General features: G+C 40.6%; 1 protein-coding gene across 1 annotated transcript in view; it reads right to left on the minus strand.

Annotated features, from left to right (window-relative positions):
• The window catches only part of LOC129241666 (uncharacterized), a 296,838-nt gene that overhangs the window by 277,161 nt on the left and 3,123 nt on the right, over window positions 1-16,554 (minus strand). Inside the window, exon 4 of the mRNA XM_054878126.1 lies at window positions 14,213-14,342. Within this exon, the coding sequence (XP_054734101.1) occupies window positions 14,213-14,342 (130 nt within the window). The remainder of the gene's footprint in view (window positions 1-14,212; window positions 14,343-16,554) is intronic.

Here is a 16,554-nt window from a genome sequence, read left to right on the forward strand (position 1 = left end):
GAATTCTTATAAAATTTGTACAAAGTTTGAAACTATCGAGTGATATGGTTTTTGTTATGGTAAAAAAGACAATAAATAAATAAAAACAAAAATAAATAAATAAAAAATAAGTGAAAAAAATAAGTAAATAAAAAAATAAAAATAAAAAAATTTATGAATAAAAGAAAATAAGTAAATAAAAATAAAATAAAAAAATAAAAATAAATAATTAAAGCATAAACAAATAGTCAACACTTTGCAATATCTCACAATGCTGTTATGGTGAGTGCCTCTGTACATATTAACTACGAATGTCTATGAAGCGCTTGAGTGCTTCAAAACGGAGTTCCCCTTCATGTTAGTTCATCCATTCATACATATGCACATATGTGCATATAAATATAAGCATCACTAACAAACGCCTGCATGCATGCGTGGCTTGTACAGCTTTCGGCGGCTTGAATTCTCTGCATATGACACACACAGGCACACGAGCAAATTTTGTTGCGAATCTTATCCAACAATTTCTTAACTGGCTCCGTTTTTACATATTTCGTTTCGCCTTTAGGAAGTTTGCTTGCTTGTTAAGCGGCATATGCGCAAAGTGTTGTAGTAAATAAACGTGCAGGGTGTACAGGGTGTCCATAGACTTGTAGACTTGGAATTAGTACTCCCGATTTTATTTAATTCTGACAGCAAAAAAAAGTAACACCCGTCAGATGGCAGAAATTTTAGTTTACGGTTAGATATTTTCGAAATCAGTTGCATTTTTGGAAATTGGGAGACATGAAATGCAAACGAAAATCAGCCGAAATGATAAAGTGAATTGACCTGCTAGAAACTGCATTTAGACAATTTTTTGTGGCGCGCTTTGTTCTGATAACTTCGAGTTTATTCAAAATAGTCCCCTCTGGCCTCGATACACTGTTTTGCGCGATCTAAAGCTTTTCGAAGGAGTGTTTCAGGTCATTGATCAGAATCCGGAATGTCGTTCAGGATGTCGGTACAAGCCTTTTGGATGGCCTCTACGGACGAAAAACGTTTTCCTTTCATGGCCAAATGCAATTTTCCGAATAGGGAGAAGCCACAGGGAGCCATATCAGGTGAATACGGTGAGTAATTAATCATCAAAATGCGATTTCTAGTCGAAAAATCAGTTACAAGAGTGGATCGATGGTGCATTCTCATGCAATAAGCGAAGTCGACGAATGCGATGCAACAAAAGCTTTAAAACGCCAAGATAGAAAATTGCATTGACGGTTTGGCCCGTTGGCAAGAACTCCTTGTGGACAATTCCCTTGGAATCGTAAAAACAAATGAGCATCGACTTGATTTTTGACTTCTCTAAACGCGATTTTTTGGATGGTGACTCGTCTGGGGCCTTCCATTTTGCACTTTGACGCTTAGTTTCAGGTTCATGTTGGAAACTCCACGTTTCATCACCAGTTACAATGTTGTGAAGGAAGTTCTCGTCTTTTCTCGCCTCTTTAATGTTGAATTCTGAGAAATTTTTGGCCCTCAGTTAACTTGTGCGGAATGAAACGTATCTGAAAGTCCGAATCTTCTGCTAAATCCGAGCTGCACAGTCGCACAGGATCTGATGTGGCTTTTCATCGCCCAGCTCTCAAAAATGGCAGACACTTTTTTCTAAAGGGTGATCAGATTAGAGGTACTTTTTCCAATAACATTTTTTTACAGATATCGCCTGACTACTGTTAAACCAAATACATAATTTTTTTAGTATTCATTGAGATTCCGTCATGAAAAGACTTACATCTCAACAACGTTTACAAATGATTTTTCCTGTCTGTTAGGTGTTCAAGATAGACATCACTCCCAGCTTACACACGGAGCTTAGATCCATCTTTATACGGTTGGATGGAACCGCTTTTCCTGATCTCGTGCTTTATCCTCTCATCCCCCGACGACGACAGCCATATCGCAAAATTTTGTGTTCGTAGGGAAAGTTGGAAGCCATTGCCGATTTCAATAGGGAGGTGAATGTTCGTTCACAACTGTGCTGTCGATATAGGGATGTGACCCTCTTTTTGATGCATGCAATCTTTTTGTAGCATTCCATGTAACATCTTTACCATAAAATTTAATCGTAACTAGCCTTTTTGCCAAAGACTACCCTCTATACAGGGTCCGACACTCGAAGTGTAACCAACTTCAGACCACTCGCGCAGCTGATGTACGGGTATCACTGTCTGCGAGTTGGCTAAATGATAGTCTGGAGTATTGTTTACAAGGGCGCGGAAGCATTTTGCCGAGATTTAACGCGAAACAAGAAAATCAGTAATGGATTTGAAACGTAATAGTGCGATTGCATTATATTTGGCTGGAAAATCACTAGCGATTGTTCGTGAGCTCCAACGCCTTAAAGTATGGACCGCTGTAAACGCGGATTGGCGGTCTCCTATCGTTTTCATCGAGCCTGGCGTCAAGGTAGATGCGAAATATTATCGGGAAAGTATTTTCGAGTTAGCTTTGAAGCCGTGGGCAGACAAACATTTCGGTGGCAGACCATGGACGCTTCAAAAGGGCTCGGCACCGTCTCACAAAGCCAAGAATGGCTAAAAAACACCTTTTAAACTTCATAACGTCCCCACAATGGCTCTTCACACCAGGCAAATTCACCAGACGCGAATCCGATTAATTATTCTCTTGGGACTATTTTGGAGGGCAAAGTCCGAACTAAAAGATTCACCAGTCTCAAAGCGCTGAAAAAGGTGGTCATATCGCAAAAGTAAATTGATTCTTAATTTTGTATTATTTTCACACATTTTTTACTTTGAATTGAATAAAAGTAATTTTCCAAACTAAATTTATGGTATTTTAATTGGTTACACTTCAAGTTCTGGAGCCTGTACTATCACACCGTAGAAAAGGAGCGACGGTCTCATAATCCAAATCCCATCTCTTGCCGATTACCTTACTGCAGATATAAATAGCTTTGCCGACTCTTTGGGCAACGTTGGAAAATACCACCGTTGCGTTATCCTTTTAAGAGGTTAGTTAGCATTGTTAGACTCCTACCCGCGACCATTTTTACGATGTGGTCAGTGTGCGCCGTTACTTTCCTTCTACTGCTCTAAATTTCTGTGAACGGTGATGGTTTACGATAGTGGCGGTATTACTAGGAAGTATTCTTCTTACAGAGGATTTCCTGACAAAGTTGTAACTTAGCTCCTAAGTTCCTTTCCGCGTCATATCCAGCTATTTTAATATTGGCTCTAATCTTAAAATAGCTATGGCCAGGTTATAGTGTGAGTAAGGCAGGAGGCTTAATAAGTCCAAAGCAACGAATGACTCGTTTAATGTTCAAAAATAAAATCAAGGAATGTTATTGGTGCATCTGCACGAACAATTTCCAGATTTTGGTACCTAGTTACCGTTTGGAGACCTCAACAGAATTCTTCATAATCGGCTTGCCTCAAAACTACATTCGTTCTTCCGATAGAAAGTTTTCCATCAGCAACCTTTAGCAGATCTGATTAAATATTCAAACGTGCATGGTGCTTTCAAGTATAGTACCGCTAAATGTTGTTTCTTAATTAAAATATGACCTCAGTGGTTCCAGCTTTTAGCTAACCAAGCAGTGTAGGCTTTCAGTAAATTATTTCATAAGTTGGTTGAGAATTGCAGACCTGCATGCTAAACGCAGGAAATAATAGACAAACCGCTCACTAAGCTCAAGCAATCGTTAATGAATTTGTAGCGAAACTTTAACTAAATTTAAATCACCTTTCTGTGTATTTCCTACAATTTCCATTCAGCATTCGCTCTTTCTAAATTTGTTAATTCTGCCTCCTACTATTTCGAACTTTTTAATCTCTCAGCTGTCAGCAAAATGTACCCGTATACTATCAAATGTGTACATGTATTAGTGTGTGTGGTATCTAACTAAAAACCGGGAGATGAGTATTAATTTATGCAAGCAAGCTTCGATGGCTCAACGCACCAAAGAGTGAACCCAATTAATTATTTAAGGCGGAAATTCGTTTGCAACTGGCCGCAGCAACCGCTGCATCGAAAGCAGCTGCCATGCAAAATTAGTTATATATTCGTAATAGGGATGTCAATCCCGGGGTTTCGGTATTAGATTTGACGTGTCTTAGGAGGCATATAAAATGGAGGTAGAAAAATGTTCTTTTACAGCAAAAGCATAGCGAATATGGACATTAGATCGTACCAACACAAAAGTTGCCATACACCGCTGAGTTTAAAATTTTTCCGAGGAAATTTTGAAAAAAATATTTCGAAATCGAAATAACTCAGAAAAATAAAAGAAAATAACTTAGAAAAATTGAACTATTAGCTGCGCAACTAAGTTCTCGCTGTTTTTTTTTATGAAAATACAACTTTATTCTGAAAAAATGGTTACAAGTGAATCATTGAAAGTATTGCCCATCGCCGCTATTACTTTCTCCCATCTTTCTGGTAGATCTCGTATACCGTCGCGGTAAAATTTTTCATCTTTCGAGACTATCTACGGATCAAGCCATTTTTTGAGGTCTTCATATGAATGGAACTGCTGGTCAGCTAGACCATGTGCCATCGATCGGAACAGGTGATAATCGGACGACGCAATATCTGGTGGGGTAGGATTTCCCATTTCAGTGTTTCCAGGTAGGTTTTAACGGGTTTGGCAACGTGAGGCCGAGCGTTGTCATGCTGTAGAATCACTTTTTCATGCCTCTCCGCGTATTGCGGCCGCTTCTCGCACAGTGCTCGGGTCAATCGCATCAATTGAAGTCGATACCGATCCCCAGTGATGGTTTCGCTGGGTTTTAACAGTTCATAATAAATAACACCAACTTGGTCCCACCAAATACATAGCATAACCTTCGCAGTGTGAATATTCGGCCGAGGCGACCACGTAGAAGCAAGACCGGGCAGTCCCCATGACTTTATTTTCTTTGGATTGCTGTAATGAATCCATTTTTCATCACCCGTCACAATGCGCTGAAGAACACCCTTCCTCCCTTCCTTTTTTGCCACTGGAGCAGTTATTCACAGGCGAAAAAACGACGTTCAACATCACTTGGTTTTAACTCATAAGGAACCCGAGTCCCCTGTTTCTGAATCATTCCCAAAGCAATCGTTTGGGTATGGATTGGCGGGTAACTCCTAATACTGAAGTAAGCTCTTCTTGCGTTTGGCACGGATCTTCATTGAGCAATGCCTCCAATTCAGCGTCTTCGAAGGTTTTTCGCCTTCCTTCACGCGTACAGGCGTCAACATTAAAATCACTGTCTTTGAAGCGACGGAACCAATCTCGGCACGTTGTTTCACTTAAAGCAGCATCTCCATAAACTTTTTGTAGCTCTCGATGCGCTTCAGCCGCCGTTTGTTTTGAATGAAAGAGGAAAATCAACACTTCCCGCAAATGACGATTATTCGGCAAATAATCAGACATTTTCATGAAGCCAAAAGTATACGATATCAAAACAAAATTACTAATGTGTCGAAGCAGTTTTTTTACCATATATCTAAGCTTGGTTTATGACGTTTACGTTATGTTAGAATCGACTAGCACACACTGCTGGCGGCATCTATTGACAAACAGCGAGAACTTAGTTGCGCACCTAATATTTTTGGTGGTTAAGGTAGCTTAGGATAAAGGGGCTGCCCAAACCGTCTCCAGGGTATCCTGTCTAGCCAGCTCAACAGCCCAGCAGTTTCCTTCTATTCCGCTGGGACCGGGAACTTAAAAGAGCCTAATATCGAGGTATTCGGATGCAATCGACAGATAAGTCAGGCTTTCCTCGACTAATTTTGAATTCACAAACAACGAGGCTAAGGCCCTAATTGCCGCTTGGCTGTCGGAGTAGATATTTACATGCTTGACGGCAATTACAAAAGTAAACTACCAATCCACCGCTTCCTTAATTGCAGCAACTTCCGCTTGGAAAACACTGCAGTGGTCCGGAAGCCTAAATTTAAGCTTTATGGGGAGCTCCTCACAGAATACTCTCGCTCAAACTCTTCCATCCAACTTCGAGCCATCCGTAAACATATTTGCCATGCCCTGCCTCCAAATGGTACACACCGCCCACTCCTCCCTTGAGGGAATATGAAAGTTCCGCTACGACCTAGCGAGAGTGCACAAACAACCAGAACCATGGGGATGAATTCAAAGTTTTTAAGAATACTAGAGTATCCATAGCTTAAGTCTAGTCTGTAGCCCGAACACCCCAATCTGTTTGCGGCGCGTGCAGCGGTAATTTTTCCTGCAGTACCCACGGGTGCCACATTCAGCATAGTGTTGAGCGTTGGAGTAGGAGTGGTCGGAAGCGCCTCACTGATTCCAATAAGAGCAGACCTTTGGACCCTCTGCAGCTTCTTAGCTGATGTGCTTTCCAGCGACTTCCACCAGACAATTGTGTTGTGAAGCCAAAACGTAGCTTTAGGCGAAAGGCCCCATCTTTTGCCAATAGTCTCTACAACCGTAAAAGGCGACTGTTGCCTTCCTAATTCTCTCCTCAATGTTGGGTTACAGCGTAAGCTCTTACTTAACCCTGTCAGAGACACCAACGGAGCGCCCGCTATTGAGGGGAGAGAGACTCTATTATTATTGTTTTGTTCCCTTGTTCACTCCTCTCGGGAGCATAGGACCTCAACAAGTCTCTTTCATCGTTCACGGTTCTGTGCTGTTGGTTTTGCACCAGATATTGGTTGGCGGATGCCCGGTAGAATTCGTCGCAAGCTTCTGTTACCTCGGCTGCATCATCACGGCAGATGATGGTATAAGCCTAATAACGTCGGCTCCGACCCTCTATGTCGGGGAAGGTGCCCACAGTGAAGTCTTTCTGAGAGAAGGACACCTTGATATTTTTAGCAATAGTGTGCAAGGCAGACTCTACCGATCTGCCTTTACAATAGGCAGATCACCCACTTAAGGACTTTCAGCAAGAACGTTGAAAGGCTGATTGGTCTGCAATCCTTAGGCGATACATGTGAGATTTTGCCTGCCTTGGGTACGAAAGTAACTCTCACAGCCCTCCAAGATCTGGGTAAGTAGCTCCTATTCATGCAGCTCGCGTATATAGGGAGAAGACAACGACAAGATACCTCCGCAGATTTCTGCAGTTGAGCAGGTATAATGCCGTCGGGCCCATGTGACTTGAAAGCCTTGAAAGATTCAATCACCCAGGCCGAGCGGCGCTTATTCAGCAAGGAGATATGGGTTTGGGGAAATTATATGGTAAGAGGAATCTCAAACACTTTTGATGCAATTTTTTCGAGTTAAGTTCTTGCAAAATACTGAATATATAAACTTCGGTATTATTCCCGGGATCCCGATACTGTAATAGTGAAATCCCGAAAATGCGGATATCGCAAATATCGAAAAAATTACATCCCTATTGCGTAGGGTAGCCGGAAGCGGGGTGCATGAGGAAATACTGGTGTTTTGTTTTTTTGTGGTTGTCCGTTGGTGGCCATTGTCTGCTGTAATTTTTCGCAGGTTAGTATTAAACAGAAATTGTAGCAACATTTAACTCCATATAGCAGCTCTTGCAGCAACAACTAACAATAGCAGGCAGGCAACGCATACATTTTTCATGCTAAATTGCATTTGTTTGCTGTGGCAATTGTTTGTTGTGCATTGTAAATGCCGTACGATTGATTTTTAATACCGATTTTCTAAAGGCCTTCAAACCAACTCAACCATCACCTGCAACTATTCACAAAAACCAAAAAAAACATGTGGACAAAGCTTGCGGGGTGGTGAGATACAGGAGTAATTGTCCTAATGCAACTTATTCTGCTGCCACTCGTAGCCATTGTGCTCATATTGGTGGCAAAGTGTTTTTGTGTTTGCAGTTGTTTGTAGGTGTTGTTGTTGTTGTTGTTGTTTTAATATATCACATATCACAAGTATGACTGCAATGCCATTCACTGCTTAAATCCCGATTTACATTATTAATGAAAATTAAGCGCGATTTTCATGTTCACTTTGTGGTCGCAATGCCAAAGAGATTTCCATGTATGCCAGCGATTTTTTCCTCCCCCACTAATTTTATATTCATGTTTGTAATTTTCAACGCATTGCAATTTTTTGCGTAATTGATACTTTTAGCAATTTTTTAGCAGCTTAATTTTTTTTAGATTCGGTTAAAAAATATGCATATCGTCATGTAGATTTTTAATATTGTAATTGGTTGCAAAAATATTGCACATTAGATGTGCATACTTACGAGGGTCGTTAAATAAGTACACAATATTTTAATTTCAAGTGTTTGGCTAAGACAAGCGGGAGGGCGGGAGTGAGGAGTTAATCAATTAATTATTATTTTTTGTTGATAAATTTTTATATTTAGCCTAAACATTTTTCTTTCCTTAAAAGTGTAGGACTTTACGCAAGAATTTAGTTGTCACAGAACTTAGTGCAGTAAATGTACACTTCGGGTGGCATAAGGGGTTAGAAGTAGTCAGAATTTTTACAAAATGGATTTTTTTTTTTGGTATTTTCATTAAGTAAACTTATACTGGACTAAGCGGATGGACCATTTGAAGCGCAGTCGCGGTCAACATTTGCATGAAATAATCCTCAAACATTAAATTATATGGACTGTACTATCGATTTAAATAAAAATTTCATGCATTTCTCTGAATTTTACGTGTGCTTTTTTGAATGACTTTCCTATAGCTCTTAAAAATCACCCTTTATAGTTTTTGTGCTTTGAGCTTGACTTTCCATACCAAATTTATTTTTCACTCGAAAATATTTATATTTGCTTTTAGCTAATATGGGCTGGCACTCGTTCTTCTATTCTAGTAAATGAATAAACCATGAATACGAAAGATTGCCTGCTTCTCTTACATATATGTAACTCGATCACATAGATCCTTTGTTTGACAGCTGCCGCCAAAAGTCTTCAGCAGCGAACTATCTCTTTAATTGCGGTTACTTACTGATCGACCCTCGTACATATATGCACGCACTTAGAATTTCTGTATTGTTTAATTGTTTTTTTAATAAATACTTTAGTATGCATTTGCTTTTCACACTAATACCGCAACGCGTGAGAGTTGAAAAAAATAGTACATCGTAGCTTAAATCGCACTAAAAGTAAAAAATTTATTTGCAACTTTTTTTGTATTTCTGCAAGTGTTAAATGCCATTTTCATGTATGAAAATTCCACAAAAGCAAACACTTAACAAATATTTTCATTAAGTAATGGATTATAATTGAAGTCTAAAATATTTACGCTTGTAATTTCATACAGTTAGTGAGCGCGCAGATGATTTATTTATAAATGAGCATAAATTTCTAATGGTAACTATTATATTTAATTTATTAAAGTGAAATTTCAAAGCAAAAAGAGATGCAGCTTTTGGAAACACTTTCTTTTTAAAGATCCAATCTGGAAACAGCTGAAAAAACATAATTGAAAAACTATGCAAATATTCAAGTAATATATTTTTAAGCAGTTGCATTCCTTTTTGAATTTCAATGGGTGCTGCCAACATTCAATCTCAAAAGGGTATGATCTAACAGCAGTCAGCCGGCAGCGGACAAGGGCAAAATCTTCGGGAGTATTTTTTGAAGAGGGACAATGCCGACGATGAGTAGGTGGCTGGAGCAAAGCCAAAACTATTGTGCTTAGACGTTGACTGTGAGCCATCGCACACTTTTTCGCCGGCCGCGTCAGTGGCGAATAGCATACGAAGATCACGATGGAGGTCGAGGCTACTCACGTAGTATGAAGCAGTGACGATGTTGCGCAACACTTCATTTTGGAATCGGGTATTCCCCTTATGGGGAAGTATTATTGGAATTTGTAGTGACAGTCAAGCTTCACTAACCCTGACTAATCCACGCTAGTCTTCGAAACTAGTTGATGAATGTAAGACAAAACTGAATAGTATTGCAAAACACAACAGAACTTTTCTTATTTGAGTGCCTGGACATTGTGGTATTACAGGGAACGAGTTGGCTGATAAACCGGCTGAAGGCTGTGCAAGCATACCACAAGGCGCTAAACCTTTTCTAGGCAATTCTGCATCGGTTCAACTATAGATTGACAACTTCGTAACATTGAATACGTTGCGCCTGCAGAGTAGCCAAGTGCTTTGTGAAAAAACCTAGAAGGAAATTAGCGACCTTTCTCCTAAAACTTGGTAAGAAGTACCTGAGAGTACTAATGCGTGTAATCACAGGGCACAGCGCCTGTGGTCAGCATATAGCTACCATGGGAATCATTGGCAACCCAATATGCCTATCCTGTCGTGAGAATAGAGACACTGCAGAGCATTTTCTCTGTAGCTCTCCGACGTTTTCTAGAATCAGCCTTAGGTTATTGGGGTGCTATGGTCCGAGCATGGATAAAGTTCATAACGTTCCTTTTCCGAATCTCTTAAGATTCATGAATGAATCCAAAATATTCGCGGAAGAGTGGCCTCCAACCAATTTTTTCGTCTTACCATCCATACTGCATCTATCCTGTATCTCTATTTGTTCAACTGTAATCTATTCGAGTGTAGCACAATAGTTTTCTTGAATGAGTGCTAGGACTTGTCCAACCCCCCACAAACCTAATCAAACCTAATGGTAATGCATGATTCATTTGAACATTTCCACGGCTGGATGCCATGCGTTCAGACTGGTTATATGTCAGTAGTTTGTTGGGAGTTGACAGAATAGAATGTCTGCTAATGAAGTAAAGAAGATTTTTGAATTTTAACTCTAGCAGTTTAGCATCAAGGGTTATTCCAAGATATTTGGCCTCGTTGACTTATGGTATCTTTACGCTGGCTTGAAAGTTAGCCTCGATTTATTCGTCAACTGCAGGGATAGCCGAGTAATCTGCAAGGTTGAAGTAACGTGTTACTCGTGAACCGATAAATCATGCGTATACAAGAGGTATAGGAGAGGACCTAGGATGCGCGTCAAGGAGCACAATAAAGTGCTCAACAAACAGTTTCGGCTTAGGTGCTGCCAATGGTTTCACCGTTGCAGACACTTGATAGAACCTTAGCCGCCTTCCAGGCACGTCAGGAGGCATCTCTTTGGAGACAACTATTTTGACGAGATCCAGGACAAAACGAACCAACAACTATTAGAGCGGACAGAATACATGCAGACGCTAAATACAAAACATATGTCCAGCATAGCACGATATTAATAACTTTTTCACATGCCCCATCAAACCCACTCACTTAACACCGCTCTCCCTCTAGGCCCAACCCGTCGAAACAGCACGTTTCCTAGGCCTACCGTTAGATGAGCTACACGATGACGATCAGTGACTAAACTGCGCTGAGAGGGTGTTAGTAAGCTGCTACAACTAGGACCTAGGATGCTTCCTTGAGCTGCCCCTGCGCTTGCTTTGTTTAATGAAGAATAGGCGTTGTCGAGTCTAACACGAAAGTATCTGCAAGGATTTCTCAATATTTCCTGAGCGAAAGCAATTTTAGTTTGTGGAACTTTGTCAAACGCCGAACTTTGTCAAACGCCTGCGAGACGTCGAGGAGCATCGCTGCGCAGACTTTATTCTCCTCCATTGCATACTCTATGGATCCAAAAACACTGTGAGCTTGGTCGATTGTTGAGTGATTTTTACGAGAGCCAAATTGATGCGTTGCTCTTAAATTCTTGTTTTTCTACAATCGGCAGCATTCGAGTCAGCAGCAGTCGTTCAAAGAGTTTGGAGAGGTTCGCTAGCAGAGATATAGGTCGGCATGAAGACACATCATTTGGCGATTTTCCGACTTTCAGAGTCATAATTACTTCCGTCGTTTTCCGGTATACAGGAACATATTTTCACAAAAAGGGCAAATTGGTCAATTGAAACAAACAAGTAAGTAATACAATTACTGGGCAATCTCTGAGGAATTTCTGGAGGTATGATGTCGAAACCAGGCGAGTTTTTAGCTTTCATTTTGGAATTTCGCTCATTACTTCCTCGCTACTAACAGGTTCAATGTTGCCATCAAAGTAGGTATATAAATAATATATATTGAATTCTGAGCAATGCCCGACTTGCTTTGTTGCCTATTTTGGATTTTTAAATATTGCATACGGCGGCCGCCGTAGCCGAATGGGTTGGTGCGTGATTACCATTCGGAATTCACAGAGAGAACGTCGGTTCGAATCTCGGTGAAAACACCAAAATTAAGAAAAAGATTTTTCTAATAGCGGTTGCCCCTCGGCAGGCAATGGCAAACCTCCGAGTGTATTTCTGCCATGAAAAAGCTCCTCATAAAAATATCTGCCGTTCGGAGTCGGCTTGAAACTGTCGGTCCCTCCATTTGTGGAACAACATCAAGACGCACACCACAAATACGAGGAGGAGCTCGGCCAAACACCCAAAAAGGGTGTAAGCGCCAATTATATATATATATATGGAAATTTACTAGAATCCTACTCTAAAAATATAAAAAAACTCATGTAGTGCCGCACAAAAGTGCACGACAAAGTTTAATGCGAATCGACCCTTGTCGTGGGCTTTTGTAAGACGAGGAATTCCAGAAAGTATTAGATGTCATACAAAATAGATGCGATATGGCACTCAACGCGTTAAACGTTCGTTCTTCGATGGAAATAAATCCAAATCCTATAAATAAAAGAGTGGTTCAACTCATCGAGTGAATTGTTCGTTGAGCAACTTCCAAACTTTTCTTTAAAAATGTAATGTTAAAGACTGAATATTCAGAATCACCTGGCCTACAGCAGATGCTGAAGTCAGAAGGCATAACTTTGGAATTCGCTCGATCTGTTCTACATTATCAGAATGATGTTCATCAGGAGGTTCTTAATACCAACCTTAATTCTCGATCCCGGAATGCCGTCAACAAAGCACAACCATCACTCATCGCAGACGAAAAGCTTCAGCTGCCTCGTCAGATCCAAGTAATTTTGGCTACATTCTGGATACTGTAGCAGATTAAGCTCCTGCTTATCCAGAATCGCCCCGACATACTCAATATGTGTACAGAATGTTAACGTACTTCGTAAGATACGCTCTCACGACAGTCAGTTCTACGTTACCGGAACGACGCGGTGCTAACCCGTACTGACCCGTATTAACCACCTATGGCTGTTTCCTGGGCCTGCTGTTAGATAAGCTAGACGATGACCGCACTGGCAGGGCTGTATGAACTGCTACAGCAACAGTAGCCAAATGACCAGTAGATTCCTCTCTCGAAAAATGAAATCAACGCTGTACAAAAGCCTAATCATCCCCGTCCTTGTATACGGCGCAGAAGCTTGGGCGATGACGACAATTGATGAGAGCACTGGGAACGTTCGAGAGCAAAATTCTCCGAAAAATTTTTGATGCTCTTCACGGAGGAGAGAATGAGTTCCGTATTCGATGGAACAGCGAGCTGTATAAGCTATGCCGAGATGTGGACATAGTGAAGCGTATTAAAATACACCGGCTGCGCTGAATTGACTCTGTCTCGAGGATGAACGAAAGTGCCCCGGCACGGCAGTTCTTCAAGAGAGAACCCATTGGTGGACGAGGAGGAAAAGGAAGACCTAATCTACGTTGAGGAGACCAAGTGAGGCATAATCTGGCAGCACTCGGTGTTATCAACTGGCACTAGCAATGCAGCGAACCGAGCTAAATGGCGGAATGTTTTAGATTCGGCCAAAACCAACAAACAGTTGTAGTGCATCAAAGTTAGTAAAAGCAACAACAACTACAGCAACAACAACTTGGTTTTTTATGCCACGAAGGAATGCCACTTAAGCATAACTTCCCAACAATTTTAGAGGGAAGGTTTTATGCTATTGCCACAAAATAATTCAATAAAGAAACAAGATTTATAAATTGATATTTATTTGGGAAACTGTGTGTGAGATACCCAATAAATTTTTTTTTTTCCAAAGATTGGATCCAATGACCTCTCAGGGCATGAAAATTTAATATTTTTTGTTTTTTATATGGATCAATCTTCCAATTTTTTGGTATGCGTCTTAAAGTGTCTTCCACAAATTGAGGAGTCTACAGTTTTATGCCACCTCCAAACGACAAATGTGTTTATGAGGAGCTTTTTGATGCGTGAAATGCACTCGAAGGTCTGACAATATCTGGTGTGGAGCAACCAAAAAAATTTCTTTCTCTTTTAGAGTTTTACGCCTCCAGTCAGGTTAGAGCCCCAGCTCTGCCGAATGGTAGCTTCGCCCAGCCCATTCAGCGGCACATAAAATTGGCAACAATTTAATGCGTGAAGAATTACAAGAAACTAGGTTTTGCTTAAATATTAAATACTTACCGCAAGCTTTGCTTAGTCCATGTTTGGCCATTAAACTTTTATTTCGCGAATTTTCAATTAGACTGATGCAGTTTTGCGCCGAGCACCGTCGCTTCACGGCGCACTCTACGCCAATATTTGCCATGAAAGCCTACAACAACAACAAACAAAAATTGAAAATATGAAACCGTTAAAATACTAAAATAGAAATATCGAAGTAGTGGAGAAAAAATGCCAAGAGTTAAATGCAATTATCAAAGAGCCATTTCGTGTAAGGTGGCCAAAAAAAAAAAATGTATGGAACCTTGTCGCGTACCCAGCAATCAGAGTCGGCATAGAAACACAATTCCCTCCCCACTCAACTTTCAGCCTAGAGGAAATACGAATGCATAGTAGGGTGCAGTTGTGCGCGATTATTTTTTTCCTTTTTTTTGTATATTTTGATTATTGTGTGCCGCTTTTTATTTACAGTTGCAATTTCAAACAGTCTAAACCGTGCATTCAATGGCAAGCGAGGCGTCGATTGAGTTCGTAGAGGAAGGAAGAAGGACAGAAACCGTAGAGGCACTGTAGGAGTTGGGTGACTTGTTGGCCAAGAGCAGGCGAATACTGTTGGCTTTATAAAAAAACAAGATTAAAGCGGAGTTGTGTAAGCAAATTCAAGGGGTTCGTGTGACTGTCGATGGGCCATAGAGAAGTGAATTTTTTATCCCTAAGTATTTGAGGTATTTTTCTTCGTTTTCTGGCGGCACTCAGGTTCAAGTATTCGACACGCCAGCCGGAAGTTTAAACAGGGAACGTATTGGCGTTAACGGCACTTTGAAAGCATTTGCGACACGAAGAGTGTTGTGGCAACTGCCAATCTGACATTAGAACTTAAATTTTAATTAATTTGTTGCTCTACACGTATCTCAATTTTAATACAAGTCCAAAATAAACAAGACAAAATAAACGGTACAAAAATGAGTTTCAAACAAAAAGCTAATATCAAATTTTGCCTTAAAATCGGTAAAACGGTTGCCGAAACATTTGAATTGATGAAAAAAGTTTATGGCGATGATTGCCTATCTCGTGCCAGAGTTCTTGAGTGGTTTTGACGCTTCAGAGATGGTTGTGAGGGCATAAATGACAAAGAAAATACGGTCCGACCAAAATCAGTAATCACCGAGAACTCCATCGAAGTTGTTCGTAAATCTATCAAAAATTAACCGAAATCTTTGTTGAAGTTTAAGGAATCGGAGTTGAATATCTCCAAAACATCGATTTATCACATTTTAACTGATTATGTGGGCTTACGAAAGATCTGTGCACGTTTCATTCCGCACAAGTTAACTGAGGACGAAAAATTGCTCTGAATTCAACCTTCGGAAGACCTCATAAAGAGGCGAGAAAATATGAGAACTTCCTTCACAACATTGTAACTGGTGATGAAACGTGGAGTTTCCAACACGAACCTGTAACTAAGCGTCTAGGTGCCGAATGGAAGGCCCCAGACGAGCCAACACCCACAAAGTCGCGTTTGGAGAAGTCAAAGATCAAGCCGATGCTCTTTTTCTTTTACGATTCCAAGGGAATTATCCACAAGCAGTTCGCGCCAACGGGCCAAACCGTCAATGCAATTGTCTATCTTGGCGTTTTGAAGCGTTTATTGCATCGCATTCGGCGAATTCTCCCTGAATACCGCGAAGGAGGTATCTGACGCTTAGTGCATGATAATGCATCATCTTATCGACCCACTGTTGTGACTGATTTTTTGACTAGAAATCGCATTTTAACCATCAATTACTCACCGTATTCGCCTGATATGGCTTCCTGTGACTTCTAATTATTCGGAAGATTGCATTTGGCCATGAAAGGAAAACGTTTTGCGTCCGTAGAGGTCATACAAAAGGCTTGTATCGACATCCTGAAAGGCATTCCGGTCAATGACCTGAAACACTCTTTCGAAAAGCTTTTAGATCGCGCAAAACAATGTATAGAGGCCAGAGGGGATTATATTGAATAAATAAACTCGAAGTTATCAGAAGAACTGTAGAGAAATCTCTGGAGGGAAAACAATTCACTTTGGCGACCTTTATAGACATAGAGGGCGCCTTTAATAATATTAGTTGGCTCTCCTTTTCTGTGCATACCTACAACCGCAAATGCCACTAAGGTCCAAAACCGCTCCTCAAATCGCCAGTACTTAGGGAAAAAAAATGTTGCTGGCGACATTTAAAGCAATTGGCCGGCCGGTGAACTGCTACAACAACAACAAAGAGCGTTCCATTAAAATAAAACCAACGAACGATCGAGTATCGGGCATGTTGTAGAGCCATGTGCTTGTTCATCCACGACATATTCAGCCTAGCTATGCCATGAAT

The sequence above is a fragment of the Anastrepha obliqua genome, chromosome 1 (genome assembly GCF_027943255.1).
Source record: "Anastrepha obliqua isolate idAnaObli1 chromosome 1, idAnaObli1_1.0, whole genome shotgun sequence".
Taxonomy (NCBI): domain Eukaryota; kingdom Metazoa; phylum Arthropoda; class Insecta; order Diptera; family Tephritidae; genus Anastrepha; species Anastrepha obliqua.